This window comes from Culex quinquefasciatus, chromosome 2 (genome assembly GCF_015732765.1).
Source record: "Culex quinquefasciatus strain JHB chromosome 2, VPISU_Cqui_1.0_pri_paternal, whole genome shotgun sequence".
Taxonomy (NCBI): Eukaryota; Metazoa; Arthropoda; class Insecta; order Diptera; family Culicidae; genus Culex; species Culex quinquefasciatus.
In genome coordinates, this window is record NC_051862.1 from 28,487,086 (window position 1) to 28,502,348 (window position 15,263).

General features: G+C 35.0%; 1 protein-coding gene across 1 annotated transcript; it reads left to right on the forward strand.

Annotated features, from left to right (window-relative positions):
• Nucleotides 1–2,815: 2,815 nt before the first annotated feature.
• LOC119767262 (leucine-rich repeat-containing G-protein coupled receptor 6-like) lies at nucleotides 2,816–3,968 on the forward strand. Its single transcript, XM_038255483.1, has 2 exons — nucleotides 2,816–2,861; nucleotides 2,919–3,968. Exons 1-2 carry the CDS (start codon nucleotides 2,836–2,838, stop codon nucleotides 3,754–3,756), a joined length of 864 nt encoding a protein of 287 aa, XP_038111411.1. The 5' UTR covers nucleotides 2,816–2,835; the 3' UTR covers nucleotides 3,757–3,968.
• The last annotated feature ends 11,295 nt before the right edge of the window (nucleotides 3,969–15,263 follow it).

Genomic DNA, 15,263 nt, shown 5'->3' on the forward strand with positions numbered 1-15,263 from the left:
AAAACCCAAAACCCAAAACCCAAAACCCAAAACCCAAAACCCAAAACCCAAAACCCAAAACCCAAAACCCAAAACCCAAAACCCAAAACCCAAAACCCAAAACCCAAAACCCAAAACCCAAAACCCAAAACCCAAAACCCAAAACCCAAACCCAAACCCAAAACCCAAAAACCCAAAACCCAAAACCCAAAACCCAAAACCCAAAACCCAAAACCCAAAACCCAAAACCCAAAACCCAAAACCCAAAACCCAAAACCCAAAACCCAAAACCCAAAACCCAAAACCCAAAACCCAAAACCCAAACCCAAAACCCAAAACCCAAAACCCAAAACCCAAAACCCAAACCCAAAACCCAAAACCCAAAACCCAAAACCCAAAACCCAAAACCCAAAACCCAAAACCCAAAACCCAAAACCCAAAACCCAAAACCCAAAACCAAAACCCAAAACCCAAAACCCAAAACCCAAAACCCAAAACCCAAAACCCAAAACCCAAAACCCAAAACCCAAAACCCAAAACCCAAAACCCAAAACCCAAAACCCAAAACCCAAAACCCAAAACCCAAAACCCAAAACCCAAAACCCAAAACCCAAAACCCAAAACCCAAAACCCAAAACCCAAAACCCAAAACCCAAAACCCAAACCCAAAACCCAAAACCCAAAACCCAAAACCCAAAACCCAAAACCCAAAACCCAAAACCCAAACCCAAAACCCAAAACCCAAAACCCAAAACCCAAAACCCAAAACCCCAAACCCAAAACCCAAAACCCAAAACCCAAAACCCAAAACCCAAAACCCAAAACCCAAAACCCAAAACCCAAAACCCAAAACCCAAAACCCAAAACCCAAAACCCAAAACCCAAAACCCAAAACCCAAAACCCAAAACCCAAAACCCAAAACCCAAAACCCAAAACCCAAACCCAAAACCCAAAACCCAAAACCCAAAACCCAAAACCCAAACCCAAAACCCAAAACCCAAAACCCAAAACCCAAAACCCAAACCCAAAACCCAAACCCAAAACCCAAAACCCAAAACCCAAAACCCAAAACCCAAAACCCAAAACCCAAAACCCAAAACCCAAAACCCAAAACCCAAAACCCAAAACCCAAAACCCAAAACCCAAAACCCAAAACCCAAAACCCAAAACCCAAAACCCAAAACCCAAAACCCAAAACCCAAACCCAAAACCCAAAACCCAAAACCCAAAACCCAAAACCCAAAACCCAAAACCCAAAACCCAAAACCCAAAACCCAAAACCCAAAACCCAAAACCCAAAACCCAAAACCCAAAACCCAAAACCCAAAACCCAAAACCCAAAACCCAAAACCCAAAACCCAAAACCCAAAACCCAAAACCCAAAACCCAAAACCCAAAACCCAAAACCCAAAACCCAAAACCCAAAACCCAAAACCCAAAACCCAAAACCCAAAACCCAAAACCCAAAACCCAAAACCCAAAACCCAAAACCCAAAACCCAAAACCCAAAACCCAAAACCCAAAACCCAAAACCCAAAACCCAAAACCCAAACCCAAAACCCAAAACCCAAAACCCAAAACCCAAAACCCAAAACCCAAAACCCAAAACCCAAAACCCAAAACCCAAAACCCAAAACCCAAAACCCAAAACCCAAAACCCAAAACCCAAAACCCAAAACCCAAAACCCAAAACCCAAAACCCAAAACCCAAAACCCAAAACCCAAACCCAAAACCCAAACCCAAAACCCAAAACCCAAAACCCAAAACCCAAAACCCAAAACCCAAAACCCAAAACCCAAAACCCAAAACCCAAAACCCAAAACCCAAAACCCTGATCCGTTTGCACCTACGTCAAAAACCAAGTTTGTTTATTTTGGTTTGGAATTTTGGTCTGGACCAAGCGAAGGATAGGACACAGCACCCTCTTGGTGCTAGCGTGACGGATAACGTGACAGAAAAATTACGGCTTATGATATTTCATAGTTGTTTTTTTTTGGTTTTTTTTTGTTTTTTCTAGTTTTTTTTTATTTTTGTATTTTTGTACTTTTAGAATTTCTGACAAATTTCTGTATTTATATACAAAAGATATTGTAAGCTACAACAAAAACCTAATTGATGTACATACTAACACTAGGGTGCCCAGAAAAAATGACCCCCTGCTCCACAAGCGGAAAACGGTTTTTTGGGTTGTTTTAAGCATATGTGTAAATTTTGAGCGAGATTGGTTGGGATTAACCCATTGATACCCGAACCTAAAGTTGGTGAAAAAAATGTTTTTCATACAAAAATGACTTTTTTAAATCGCTAATAACTTTTCAGGATCGAGTTTTACAGCTTTGGAATGTTCTACAAAATTGTAGAGCATTAAATTTCCAATAAGAATCCCACTTTTGAGAATATTTGCATGGAAAAAGCGAACCGTGCAGACCAAACCGTAAGAAACTTGGGTTTTCCATACATTTTTTCGATTTTTCCCATACAAACTTCACCTCCGAGTATCAATGGGTAAATGATGACCGATTTTGCTCATATTTGGCACAGAGTCCTAAAATAGGTCAAGGAACAATATTCAGCTTGTGGAGCAAGGTTTTGAAAAAAGTCCCATATTCTGGGCACCCTAACTAACACCCATCCTAATTATCTCAAATTTGGTACAAAGACAATTACACAAAAATCTGTTTTGACGGGGTATTATTTTATGTCAGGCATGGGGTCACGTCTGCGCGTTAACTCGTTATCAATCTAGGGAATTCCATTTGAAATTTTGTTCATGATGTTTCTACAAAAATGCTCAGTTCAACTTTAGCATTGACCAGATCAGGAGGGTGCTCTCAGTGTCGAGTTTATTTTCATCATGTCCATTTTAATTTTCAGTTTGTTGTAAGATTTGAATTTTGATTCATTAAATACTTTAAAACTTAATCTTATTAATTTTAGGGCCTCCTTAATTTGTAGTGCCAGTTCATTCTCACAAAATGGTGGCCAGCTTAGAACCTACGAAATTCAAACGGATTCGGAACGCGTTGATCTGTACGAATGCGAAACCGAAACAGTTAAAATTAATCCGTCCAAAGGTCGGTTCCAGCTGTTATACCTGTTCGTTCGGTTCAACAAATTGAAAGCCATCCCAGACAATGTGTGTGCCTTGACGCGGCTACGAGAACTCGTTCTTAACGATAACGAGATAACGACCGTTGAAATGAGTGACTTGAACTGTCTCACCAACCTAGAGGTGATTGCTTTGCACAGAAATCGAATCATCACGGTCAGTGCGTGGCAATCCGTGAGGCTGCCAAAGTTACGGGATCTGTACCTGGACCAAAATCAGTTGTCGGAGTTCAGTTTTGCTGGTTGGAATGTTCCCGCGCTGAGAAGGGTCCATCTATTCGATAATAATCTGAAGGTCGTTGAAGCTGTCTCCACTGCCCTACCCTCGTTGAAGACTTTGCGGATCTACGACAATCCACTGAACTGCTTCTGGGTGAAGGCTGTGACCAGCAAGTTGCACGCTCGGAATATCCGCGACATTGGAAACCTGGACTGCGAGCCCGGTTCAACGTTTGAAGCCGTAGAACACATGGCCGAAATGGCTGAAGAGCGGAAGGAGCGCCAGAAATCGACGGAAAATTCCCAGCTCGAGTTGTTGGTGCGGTTGTTGCAGCAGCAGAACGAACTCTTGACGAAGAAGCTGCAAAGGTTGGAGGATCATTACACTAATCTAACGAATGTTACTCCGGAACAGAAGGAGGATTCGAACATTTCTTATTTCAAATAGATCATGAAATGTAATTTCAGTAATATTAAAACAAAATCAAAATTAGGCCAAACCTACCAAAATTAAAATTAATTAGACTTGTATGATTCGTTATTATTTTTATTTGATGATATTTTTAAGGTCCTCCTTTTTGGAATGCAATTCTTAACCATAGAGAATAATAAGGATGAAATAATGCATGAAATAAATCACCCAATTTACTACCATTAAAACCGTTTTCAGAAAGTACTGTATCAAGTAACCAATTAATCTCAAAAAACACTTGCCCTAATACGTCCAGCTCTAGCCTCCAAAACAGATCTCAACTTCGGTTTCTCCGCCGGAACGAGCCTCTCCACCGTGGTTCCATTCAGGCAAGTACCTTCCCTCAAATCCGCAACGGTCACGTTGCGCGATTGAAGCTCCTCCAGCACGTACTCCCAAGTAGCAATCCAAATGCTCCTAAGTTTTATCAGTTTTTATAAAACATTTGAAAAAAGCTTCTTGCTTTTATAAAAACGTTTATCAAGTCTTTTTGGGCTTAGCAGAATACTGTTCTAGAAATATCTTGAAAAAATCTTGAAAAGTTCTCGAAGATCATGGAGCAAAGTTTTATTGATCTCTTTTTCATTTACTTACAGTTATCTTGAAGAAGATATTCCCAGAACAAATTGACTTCACCAAATCAGTATTAAACCCAAGTTGTTTAGGTAAAGCTTTATTCGAAATCTTTTTGACTTGACTTTTCAAATGTCAAACTCAGTCTACATTTAGCAGCGAGAAGATCGGCCGTTTCCAAAGTGCCGGGAAAACTCTTTTATTATTTATTTATTAAGCAAAAAGATCATACTGCTTTCGTAATTGTTATGTGAGTTAGTGATTAAATTGTGCCAAATTTAGATTCGTGTGGTGGTAAAACTTGTTAGTGTTGTCCTTCTTTCTGAGCTTCCGGTATTGAAAATTGGAAGATGGTTCCGAATCATCAAATGAAGAAAAGTGACAAGTATTCTTTTCAGTTTATAAATAAAAACGGTGAACTGAACGTAATCCTAGTTTTATTCAAATATGACGAAAACTCGCTATTCGTAATTCACGAAAATGACGAAAATGTGCCAACACATGTTTTTTTGGATCTACCTCCAGTGGGCTAAAACTTGCATGCGCTACGGTCGCAGTATTGTGCATTTTACTCTGGGTTAAAACTATATCAAAGCTCACTTCAGTCTAGAACCCCTTGCTTAATCTTAATCAAGAGCTTTTCAAGAAACGTTATTCTTGATCGAGAGCGTCTCCAGAAAAGATGTTTTTCTAATAACTTTAAGTAAGAACAAATAGATTCAAAGAATCTCGCCATGTTTTGATGAAAAAATAGCGACCTAGATGGACGCCATGATGGTGTTTACAGCTAAACAAGAAAAGTTTGCTTGAATTTTATGAAAAATAGAGTTATTTTGATAATGTATTCGGTGTCTATTTTTGTGAGGTATCTCAAGAAATTGATAGGTGAAATTTTAATGGCATGGATTTTCTCGATATGATTGGATCGATAATCAAACACTTATTTATATTATTATTATATTTTTGTCACTGAATAAAGTTAACCATTTGTTGTTTAAAGTTTCAAAGAATAGTTGGATTTGATAAAATAAATCTTGCACCCATATTTTCTTGGTAAAATCTAATTTATCCTAACCGAGAATGAACAAGTTTAAAATATGTTTTATTGCGGCTACCAAGAGATTTTCAATAAAGCCATAAATTTAATTAGCTTTAGAATAAGTTCTATTAGATCTCTTGAGAGTATCTGGAGAGTCCGTTAAAAATCAACAGCAATACTGTTTGGCTCTAGAACTCTCCTGAAATACGATCTTGACAACCTCCTAAAATAGTCCATTTTACACTTAATGCTGCTTTAACTCTTCCCAAGTAACAATTTACGTTTTAATTCACTCTGGAAGTATATTTTAAGAGTCTCTGGAAAGATTCGAGCAAAAAACCGCTTTATCCTGAAAGCAGCAATAAAGAAGAGTTACCCGAGCAGACGGAAATAACTTGGGAAGGTCAGTTTTTGATATTGTGAGAAGATCGAAATATGTTATTGGGATGATCGGATTAGTTGTTAAAATAACAAAAATCAATAACAAAGATTTGTTCGAAGAATAACTTAAACTGTTATTATGTTGTTATTGCAATAACAAACCAATAACACAGAAGGAATCATGAAGGAATAACAAGATTTGTTATTTTGTGCGGAGAGGTGGAGCAGCATAATAACAAAAAATGTTATTGAACTGGTATGTCTCCATAACAAAAAAAGTTATTGTTTTGGTTTATTTGTAATTTGCAAATAAACCTGCAGTTGCCATAACTCCTCTGTACTAGTCAGGGCTGCAGAGTCGGGTACCTCCAAGCGACTTTGAATCCATACTTTGAAGATAACTCCGACTCTGGATGCAGGATATGACGTCAACGACGACTTTAGCTCTCCAAAAATACCCGACTTCACAGATTCCGACTCCAAGTAAAAGTTGCTGAAAATTAGATGAATCCGATGCAGTCTCCGAGGTCACACTCCAGCTCGAACTTCAACGTCAGCTCCGACTTCCTGGCTCTGTGAAAATAATAACAGTTTTTGTTATTCACACTTCAAAAATTCTCAATAAATAAATCAATTCCGTTAGGGAATATAACAAAATAAAAAAAGAACTCTCAAAAGTTAATTTATCGGATTAATTTTAGCTTGAAACCCTATTTCATGGTGAAATAATGACCCTGATGAAATTGGTCAAAATTATTTCATAGTTCTAGCCAATTTTAGTAAAATCCCTTAGGGGTATATCAAATAATTAAAAATCAAATTTCAAAATTTCAGCTTTTAGAATAATTTTAGCTTAAGGACCCCATTTCATGACCAAAATAATGACCCTGACGAAATTGGTCAAAATTATCCCATAGTTCTAACCATTTTAAACTAAGTCCCTTAGGGGGTATATCAAATAATTAAAAAAAATCAACTTTCAAAATTTCAACTTTTAAGAATAATTTTAGCTTAAGGACCCCATTTCATGGCCAAAATATTGACCCCGACGAAATTGGTCAAAATTATCCCGTAGTTCTAACCATTTTAAACTAAGTCCTTTAGGGGTATACCAAATAATTAAAAAATCAACTTTCAAAATTTCAACTTTTTAGAATAATTTTAGCTTTAGGACCCCATTTCATGACCAAAATAATGACCCTGACGAAATTGGTCAAAATTATCCCATAGTTCTAACTATTTTAAACTAAGTCCTTTAGGAGGTATATCAAATAATTTAAAAATCAACTTTCAAAATTTCAACCTTTTAGAATAATTTTAGCTTAAGGACCCCATTTCATGGCCAAAGTAATGACCCTGACGAAATTGGTCAAAATTATCCCAAAGTTCTAACCATTTTAAACTAAGTCCTTTAGGGGTATATCAAATAATTAAAAATCAACTTTTAAAAATTCAACTTTTTAGAATAATTTTAGCTTAAGGACCCCATTTCATGGCCAAAATAATTACCCTGACGAAATTGGTCAAAATTATCCCATAGTTCTAGCCAATTTTAACAAAGTCCCTTAGGGGGTATATCAAATAATTAAAAAAATCAACTTTCAAAATATCAACTTTTTAGAATAATTTTAGCTTAAGGACCCCATTTCATGGCCAAAATAATGACCCTGACGAAATTGGTCAAAATTATCCCATAGTTCTAGCCAATTTTAGCAAAGTCCCTTAGGGGGTATATCAAATAATTTAAAAAATCAACTTCCAAAATTTCAACTTTTTAGAATAATTTTAGCTTAAGGACCCCATTTCATGGCCAAAATATTGACCCTGACGAAATTAGACAAAATTATCCCAAAGATCTAAACATATTTAACAAAAGAAAAATAATAACAGATTGTGTTATGGACACTTAGAAACTTTTCCATTTGTGCGATTTGTGGTAATTTTATTTCTAAGTCAGTATACCGAACGAATAACAAATTTTGTTATTAGGAGAGTTTTGAAATGTATAACATTTCCTCTTATTGGCGTGTTATTAAACATTTTCAATATAATATCACTTCAATACCAAATTTTGTTATTTTATCAGAAACTGTTATTATTTTTTCTTCTTGAAGTTGAACTTCAGGTTAAAATAATAACACTTTTTGTTATTTTAACAGGATTTGTTATTGAAATATTATTAATTTTGTTATTACCGTCTGCCCGGGTAAAGCAGCATTAAGTGTAAAATGGACTATTTTAGGAGGTTGTCAAGATCGTATTTCAGGAGAGTTCTAGAGCCAAACAGTATTGCTGTTGATTTTTAACGGACTCTCCAGATACTCTCAAGAGATCTAATAGAACTTATTCTAAAGCTAATTAAATTTATGGCTTTATTGAAAATCTCTTGGTAGCCGCAATAAAACATATTTTAAACTTGTTCATTCTCGGTTAGGATAAATTAGATTTTACCAAGAAAATATGGGTGCAAGATTTATTTTATCAAATCCAACTATTCTTTGAAACTTTAAACAACAAATGGTTAACTTTATTCAGTGACAAGAATATAATAATAATATAAATAAGTGTTTGATTATCGATCCAATCATATCGAGAAAATCCATGCCATTAAAATTTCACCTATCAATTTCTTGAGATACCTCACAAAAATAGACACCGAATACATTATCAAAATAACTCTATTTTTTCATAAAATTCAAGCAAACTTTTCTTGTTTAGCTGTAAACACCATCATGGCGTCCATCTAGGTCGCTATTTTTTCATCAAAACATGGCGAGATTCTTTGAATCTATTTGTTCTTACTTAAAGTTATTAGAAAACATCTTTTCTGGAGACGCTCTCGATCAAGAATAACGTTTCTTGAAAAGCTCTTGATTAAGATTAAGCAAGGGGTTCTAGACTGAAGTGAGCTTTGATATAGTTTTAACCCAGAGTAAATGCACAATACTGCGACCGTAGCGCATGCAAGTTTTAGCCCACTGGAGGTAGATCCAAAAAAACATGTGTTGGCACATTTTCGTCATTTTCGTGAATTACGAATAGCGAGTTTTCGTCATATTTGAATAAAACTAGGATTACGTTCAGTTCACCGTTTTTATTTATAAACTGAAAAGAATACTTGTCACTTTTCTTCATTTGATGATTCGGAACCATCTTCCAATTTTCAATACCGGAAGCTCAGAAAGAAGGACAACACTAACAAGTTTTACCACCACACGAATCTAAATTTGGCACAATTTAATCACTAACTCACATAACAATTACGAAAGCAGTATGATCTTTTGCTTAATAAATAAATAATAAAGAGTTTTCCGGCACTTTGGAAACGGCCGATCTTCTCGCTGCTAAATGTAGACTGAGTTTGACATTTGAAAAGTCAAGTCAAAAAGATTTCGAATAAAGCTTTACCTAAACAACTTGGGTTTAATACTGATTTGGTGAAGTCAATTTGTTCTGGGAATATCTTCTTCAAGATAACTGTAAGTAAATGAAAAAGAGATCAATAAAACTTTGCTCCATGATCTTCGAGAACTTTTCAAGATTTTTTCAAGATATTTCTAGAACAGTATTCTGCTAAGCCCAAAAAGACTTGATAAACGTTTTTATAAAAGCAAGAAGCTTTTTTCAAATGTTTTATAAAAACTGATAAAACTTAGGAGCATTTGGATTGCTACTTGGGTTCTTTATTGCTGCTTTCAGGATAAAGCGGTTTTTTGCTCGAATCTTTCCAGAGACTCTTAAAATATACTTCCAGAGTGAATTAAAACGTAAATTGTTACTTGGGCTTGGTCCAGGCACAATCCAACGGATTCCCGTGAAGCCGGATCGTAGTCAGTGCCGGAAGGGCACTTGTCAGCCCCAGAACCATCGTCAGCCGGTTCTCGTCGAAGTGGACCGTGGTCACTGACTCCGCAAGCAGGCTTGAAAAGCTAAGCTCGGTGAGGTGGCTCTGGTCCAGGTAGAAATCTACCAGCGATGGCAGCGGGATCAGCTTGTGCTGCCGCGAGCTGATTGAGGTTATGTTGTTCCGTTGCAGGGCGATCACGAGCAGGTCGGTCAGCCCTTGGAAGGAGTTCAGATCAACGGACGAGATTTTCGTTGTCGTTCAAGTGCTTCAAAGATTTCAAGTTTTCTGGAACTTTTTGCAACCTGTTGTGGTGAACGTACAGCACTTTCAACTTGTAGTCACTGCTCCCAGAATCAATCATAGTTTGGTTGGTGTGGCACGACTTAAGGTCAATGTTCTCCAAATGCACTGGGGTTTCGGGTTTCAACTGTGCTCAAAACGCCACATTCACATTCAACTTGGTGGCATTGCTTAATCGTGACAGCATGTTTGCGCTCAACATTTCGATATTGACGAATTCCATCCAAACTTCCTCATCATGAGGGTGATCCAACTTTTTTTCGTCCTCCGGGCTTCTAATTGAAAGTTCCTTCATCATCAGGACGCCATTCTCAACGAAAATTCGTTCTCTTGCAATTGTTGATTGGATTGTGAAAGCAATTCTGAAAATACAAATGAAAGTGAAACATTTCGTGGGAAGTCCCGTCGGGGATTTACTAAGCGGTACTTACAATAATATGCACACTTGCAGCTTCATCTCTCTTAGATTTGGTTGTTGAGCGTTAGAATGATCGTATGGAACTGATTACTAGCGGACTAAAACGTTTGTCTATAAGTCGCCACAATTCATGTTTACTATTGTGCTTGGCTTAATGAGAGCTTAGGTCAATCGACAAGTTATCAATTATTTATAGTTGTTAGCAAAACAATACATTTATGTTGAAAATGGCTACTAAGCAATGTATATAAAAAATAATATGCATCTGATAAAGAATTGATACATTACTTTTTGCCCAACATGTTGTTTAAAAGTTTGAGAAACTTCCTGGGAACAATATAATCTTTGCGATGAACTCAGACTTGTTTACAGGAGCAAATTGATAAATAATTCATAATGACACGTAAAACTTTAAAATTATTGAAGAAAAGGCTAATTCGTTGAAAATAGAGTTTGACGTATTTTTTTAAAAATGGCATTTTTTTCGACTAATCAACCATTACGTCGCTGTCGTGCTAACTTGTCGTATGTCGATTTTGGGCCAAATTGAGTTAAGAACGCCATTTTGTGCAGCTCACAATGCCTCACCTTTTGACCATCACAGAACCCCGAAATTCGTTTTCATTCATGAGATATTCAATAAAAAACTGAAGCTTCAATCTTGTCGTGCTATCTTGACACAGCCTGAAAATTGATGTAAGTGCGACAATTGGTCAAAGGGATTCCAGGTCAGAACGCGTTTGACACATGAACGAGCCCGACTACTGCAAATATTTCCAGTTATAACTCGGGACTCCAGCAACCAAATTCAACCAAACTTCTGGACGATGCATAGAAAGATCAACCACACAAAACGTGTTTGTTATTGTTTACATCGCGTGCTCTCGTTTTTTTTTTTTATTCAATGTCAAACATTAACATTTTTTTCGGAACGTCAAAAAGTGACGTACGATAAGTTATCACGACGGCGTCGATTTGCTGAAAAGCTCAACTTTTCAAAATTTATCCAAGTATTTTAAAATGGCAAAAATAAGTTCATTTAGCCTTTTCAAAAAGTTACCCTTGGTTCTAAAATTTCGAAATTATTTTTGTTCAAAAAGAGCAGAAAAATTCTATTTAATATTGAAAACCCGAGCAGACGGAAATAACGTGGGAATAACTTTTTTGATATTTGAAAATACTAGGCCAATAACATTTCATGTTATTTATAACAAGTTTTGTTATTCGTCGTTATGATTTTTTTGTTGTTGGATTGTTATTGTAATAACAGAATAATAACATTTTTAGTTATTCTTCGAACAAATCTTCATTATTATTTTTTGTTATTTTAACAACTAATCCAATCATCCCACTAACAGCTAGAGTTATTTTCCCATAACAAAAAAATGTTATTCCAAAGTTGTTTTGGCTTGCAACCAAATTCAGACCAAAAACAACTCTTATGCAAAAACGGATATTGCAAGAATATTCCATAACACTTTCTGTTATTTTAACAGTATTTGTTATCGAAATGGCATGAATTTTGTCATTACCGTCTGCCCGGGAATCGAAACGATAGTTTCCAAGATATCGCGAGATAAAAATAATAATTAGTAAAATGACACTGACAAAAACTAATTTTCACAAAACATAAATTTTAAGAAGCAGTATCTCAGCAACCAGTTGGCTGAAGTGAGCTTTTCAGCTTTTCGACAATATTTTTGCAGGGGTTTTTCACGAAGTATTTTTAAACTACAAGAATATCTGAACATTTTCCGAAAAAAAATACCTTAAAATTCTTATAATTAGAAAACGAAGTACTTTTTTATTCAGTTTGATTCAGTTTCTATTGCTAATTAGATTTTGCATTTAAAATTGATTTTTTTAATTTTGTTTGAAAATATTTGGAATATTTTTTACAAGAATCTCTTTTTTGCAAAATAAATAACTCTGCAAAAGATGGCTTTTTAAGTCCCCTTAAATACATTCTGTTTTGAAAAATTATATTATAAATAATTTAGGAATTCTACTCTTGGTGATTAAAAGTCAAATACAAAAATCGGCCATTTTTTCGAGTATATATTTTTTCCTAAAAGCCCTTATCACTACCCGAGCAGACGGAAATATCTCGGGAATAACAATTTTTGATATTTGAAAGTAATAGGCCAATAACAATTTTTGTTATATATAACAAGGTTTGTTATTCGTCGCTATGATTTTTTGTTATTGGATTGTTATTGTAATAACAGACTTATAACATTTTAAGTTAGTTTTCGAACAAATCTATGTTATTATTTTTTGTTATTTTAACAACTAATCCGATCATCCCAATAACAGTTGGAGGTAGGGGAAAGTGGGGCAAGTGTAACAAGCTAGAAAATGCTCGTTATAACCCATTAAAAACGTGAAAAATTTGTCGGATTTTTTTATAATCATCTTATTCCAGGTCTTGACTAAGACTTTGATAGAACAGGTTTTTAAAAAATCCAGTTTTCGACTGTAAAAAACTGATATTAATTTTTTTGATTTTCCGTGCGTTCTACTCAACTAGTGGGGCAAGACGAAAAACCCGTTGGGGCAAGAGGAACAATGCATGAAACAATATACTAATTTGCTAACAATTGAACTGTTATCACTTAGATACATCAAATTACAATGTATTTGAAACGTTTCTTTCATTTTTAGATAAAAAAAATAATATTTTACTAAAAATTTTATCGTTTCTACAAAAAAAATTACTTAGATGATAAATAGTAAATTTTCATGATATCACTGTATTTTGTTTGGAAATTTTTTGTTAACAATTATTTATCAGTTTTTATGTACTTTTAAGTATTTCTTTCCCAATAAAATATGTTGTTGCAGCAATTCGTATTTTTTCCATACTAAAAATCTATATGGTACACTTGCCCCACCTGAACAAGATTTTTTTAAAGCTCTCAACAAAAATAACCAAAAATTAAATCATACTTTGTAATAGGTGCAAGTCATTGGTAGGGACACTACTGATCTAGGAAAAATTGCATTTTGAAAAAAATTGCCATAAAACGAACCCTATGCCTTATTTTGTACTTTCCAAATATTATAAGAAAACAAAGGTTTTGAAAAAAAACTTCATTAAATCTTATGCTTCGTGGCGTTTACGTCGTTTTGGCGGTTATGTGGTAGTAGACTCAGCTAATTGCATTGCTAGCAACAATTCCTCATACTGGAAATAATCAAAATTGTAAAAATTACGGCCGTACGAGCGATTGTTCCTCTTGCCCCATATGGTCGTCTTGCCCCACCTTCCCCTATTCTTCCATAACAAAAAATGTTATTCCAAAGTTGTTTTGGCTATCAACCAATATCATACCAATAACAAATTTTGTTATGATAACATAAACTGTTATGATAACATAAACTGTTGCAAAAAATGATTTTTGAAGAAGATTCTATAACATTTTCTGTTATTTTAACAGTATTTGTTATTGAAATGGCATAAATTTTGTTATTACCGTCTGCCCAGGGGATGTTTTGGAATCATATGGACCTATTAGAGAAGTGTTAAAAGTACTTCAAGTAGAAAATTCAATGAAATTTTTAAAAGTTTAAAAAGTCAGTCAACATTTTTTTTCTGAAAACACTATCAGTATTGGTGATGGTAAAAAAATAATTTGAACATCTTATAAACCTGGTTTTAAGAAGAAAAGCTGTGACTCTCACTTCGGATTGATAACATTACAGTCACTTTTTAATTGTTACTGCCTTTAGTTTATTCTGATATAAAATAAACCATAGACTTTAAAATCGCAGCAAAGTAGGTCAAAATAAAGTATGATTTAAAATAAAGAGGGCATTAGTAAAAACAAGACCTAAGCTGACCCTTAAAAATAATTTCAGAACATTGTTTAAGTCACATATAAAAATCAATATCACCAAACTAGTAATTTTCTTAAAGTGTATGTGTTCTTTTTTCAATGGTTTTGAAAGATCAAAAATGTTGCGAATTTTTAGATCGATGTCCTTCCTTAATTTCGAGTTTATTGATCGATTTTTTTGCTTCAAAAAATGAATTGGTTTTAAATTGTGTCTTTACGAGAAACTTTTTTTTTTAAGAAAATGTTTATTTTTGTTAGTAAATATCATATAGCAAAAAGACAGGATGATTTGATTGAAACCCGTTTGCAGATCTAGATTATTTCATCATTTACGAATAACAATCCAGAATTTTGCGTAGCTAATAAACTTAAAATTATCACAAAACCGCAAAGTTATTTAATATTTTACCCCCTTAATCAGCCATCTGAAACCCAACCTGCTATTTCCAGTTTTGCTCTTCTTTGCTATGCTTTTTTAAATTAAAAATAAATTCTCACTATCTCTCGCAGCATCCGGAGAGACGACCGACGCCAACGACGACGACGACGACGATGCTCCGTGGAAATTCCCATAGAGTTCCATTCAGCGAAGCACAGCGAGAGAGAGAAAGAGCGCAAGCATCTTCGGCTTCTGTTGACCTGTTGGTTGGTGGATGCTGCGCTGGTTATCGGTGCCCGATCGAAAATGAAACCAGTTTCACCGGTTCGGGCATTCTGATTCTTCGGCGGTTGAAGCGGGGGGTGGGGTCGTGTAGTGGAGAGATGGGAATTTGATTTGGAGTTTTTGATGTTATTTAAAAAATATCGAGATATAATTTTATCAGTTATTGATTTAAAATTAAAAGTTGCAATTAGATGTTAAAAAATAAAATATGTGTATTTTTCAAGTAACTTTAAACATATTTACAATTTGCATTCAATTTGTCTACAAGCAAATAATTGTTTTGAAGTGTGAAATTTAGCAGAAAACGGTCGACCAGAGCAAAAGCTTCATCGCAGCACAGCATTATTTTACGATTTTCTTGTACCTTTTGATGGGCACGTCCACTTCAATGCAAATTTCTGAAAATCAACATCTAGGGTGTT

Bases quoted from the DNA above. Each gene is read 5' to 3' on its own strand.
- LOC119767262 (XM_038255483.1), top strand. From the start codon at position 2,836: ATGTCCATTTTAATTTTCAGTTTGTT. The intron at 2,862-2,918 runs GTAAGATTTGAA...TATTAATTTTAG, and splicing joins ATTTTAATTTTCAGTTTGTT to GGCCTCCTTAATTTGTAGTG.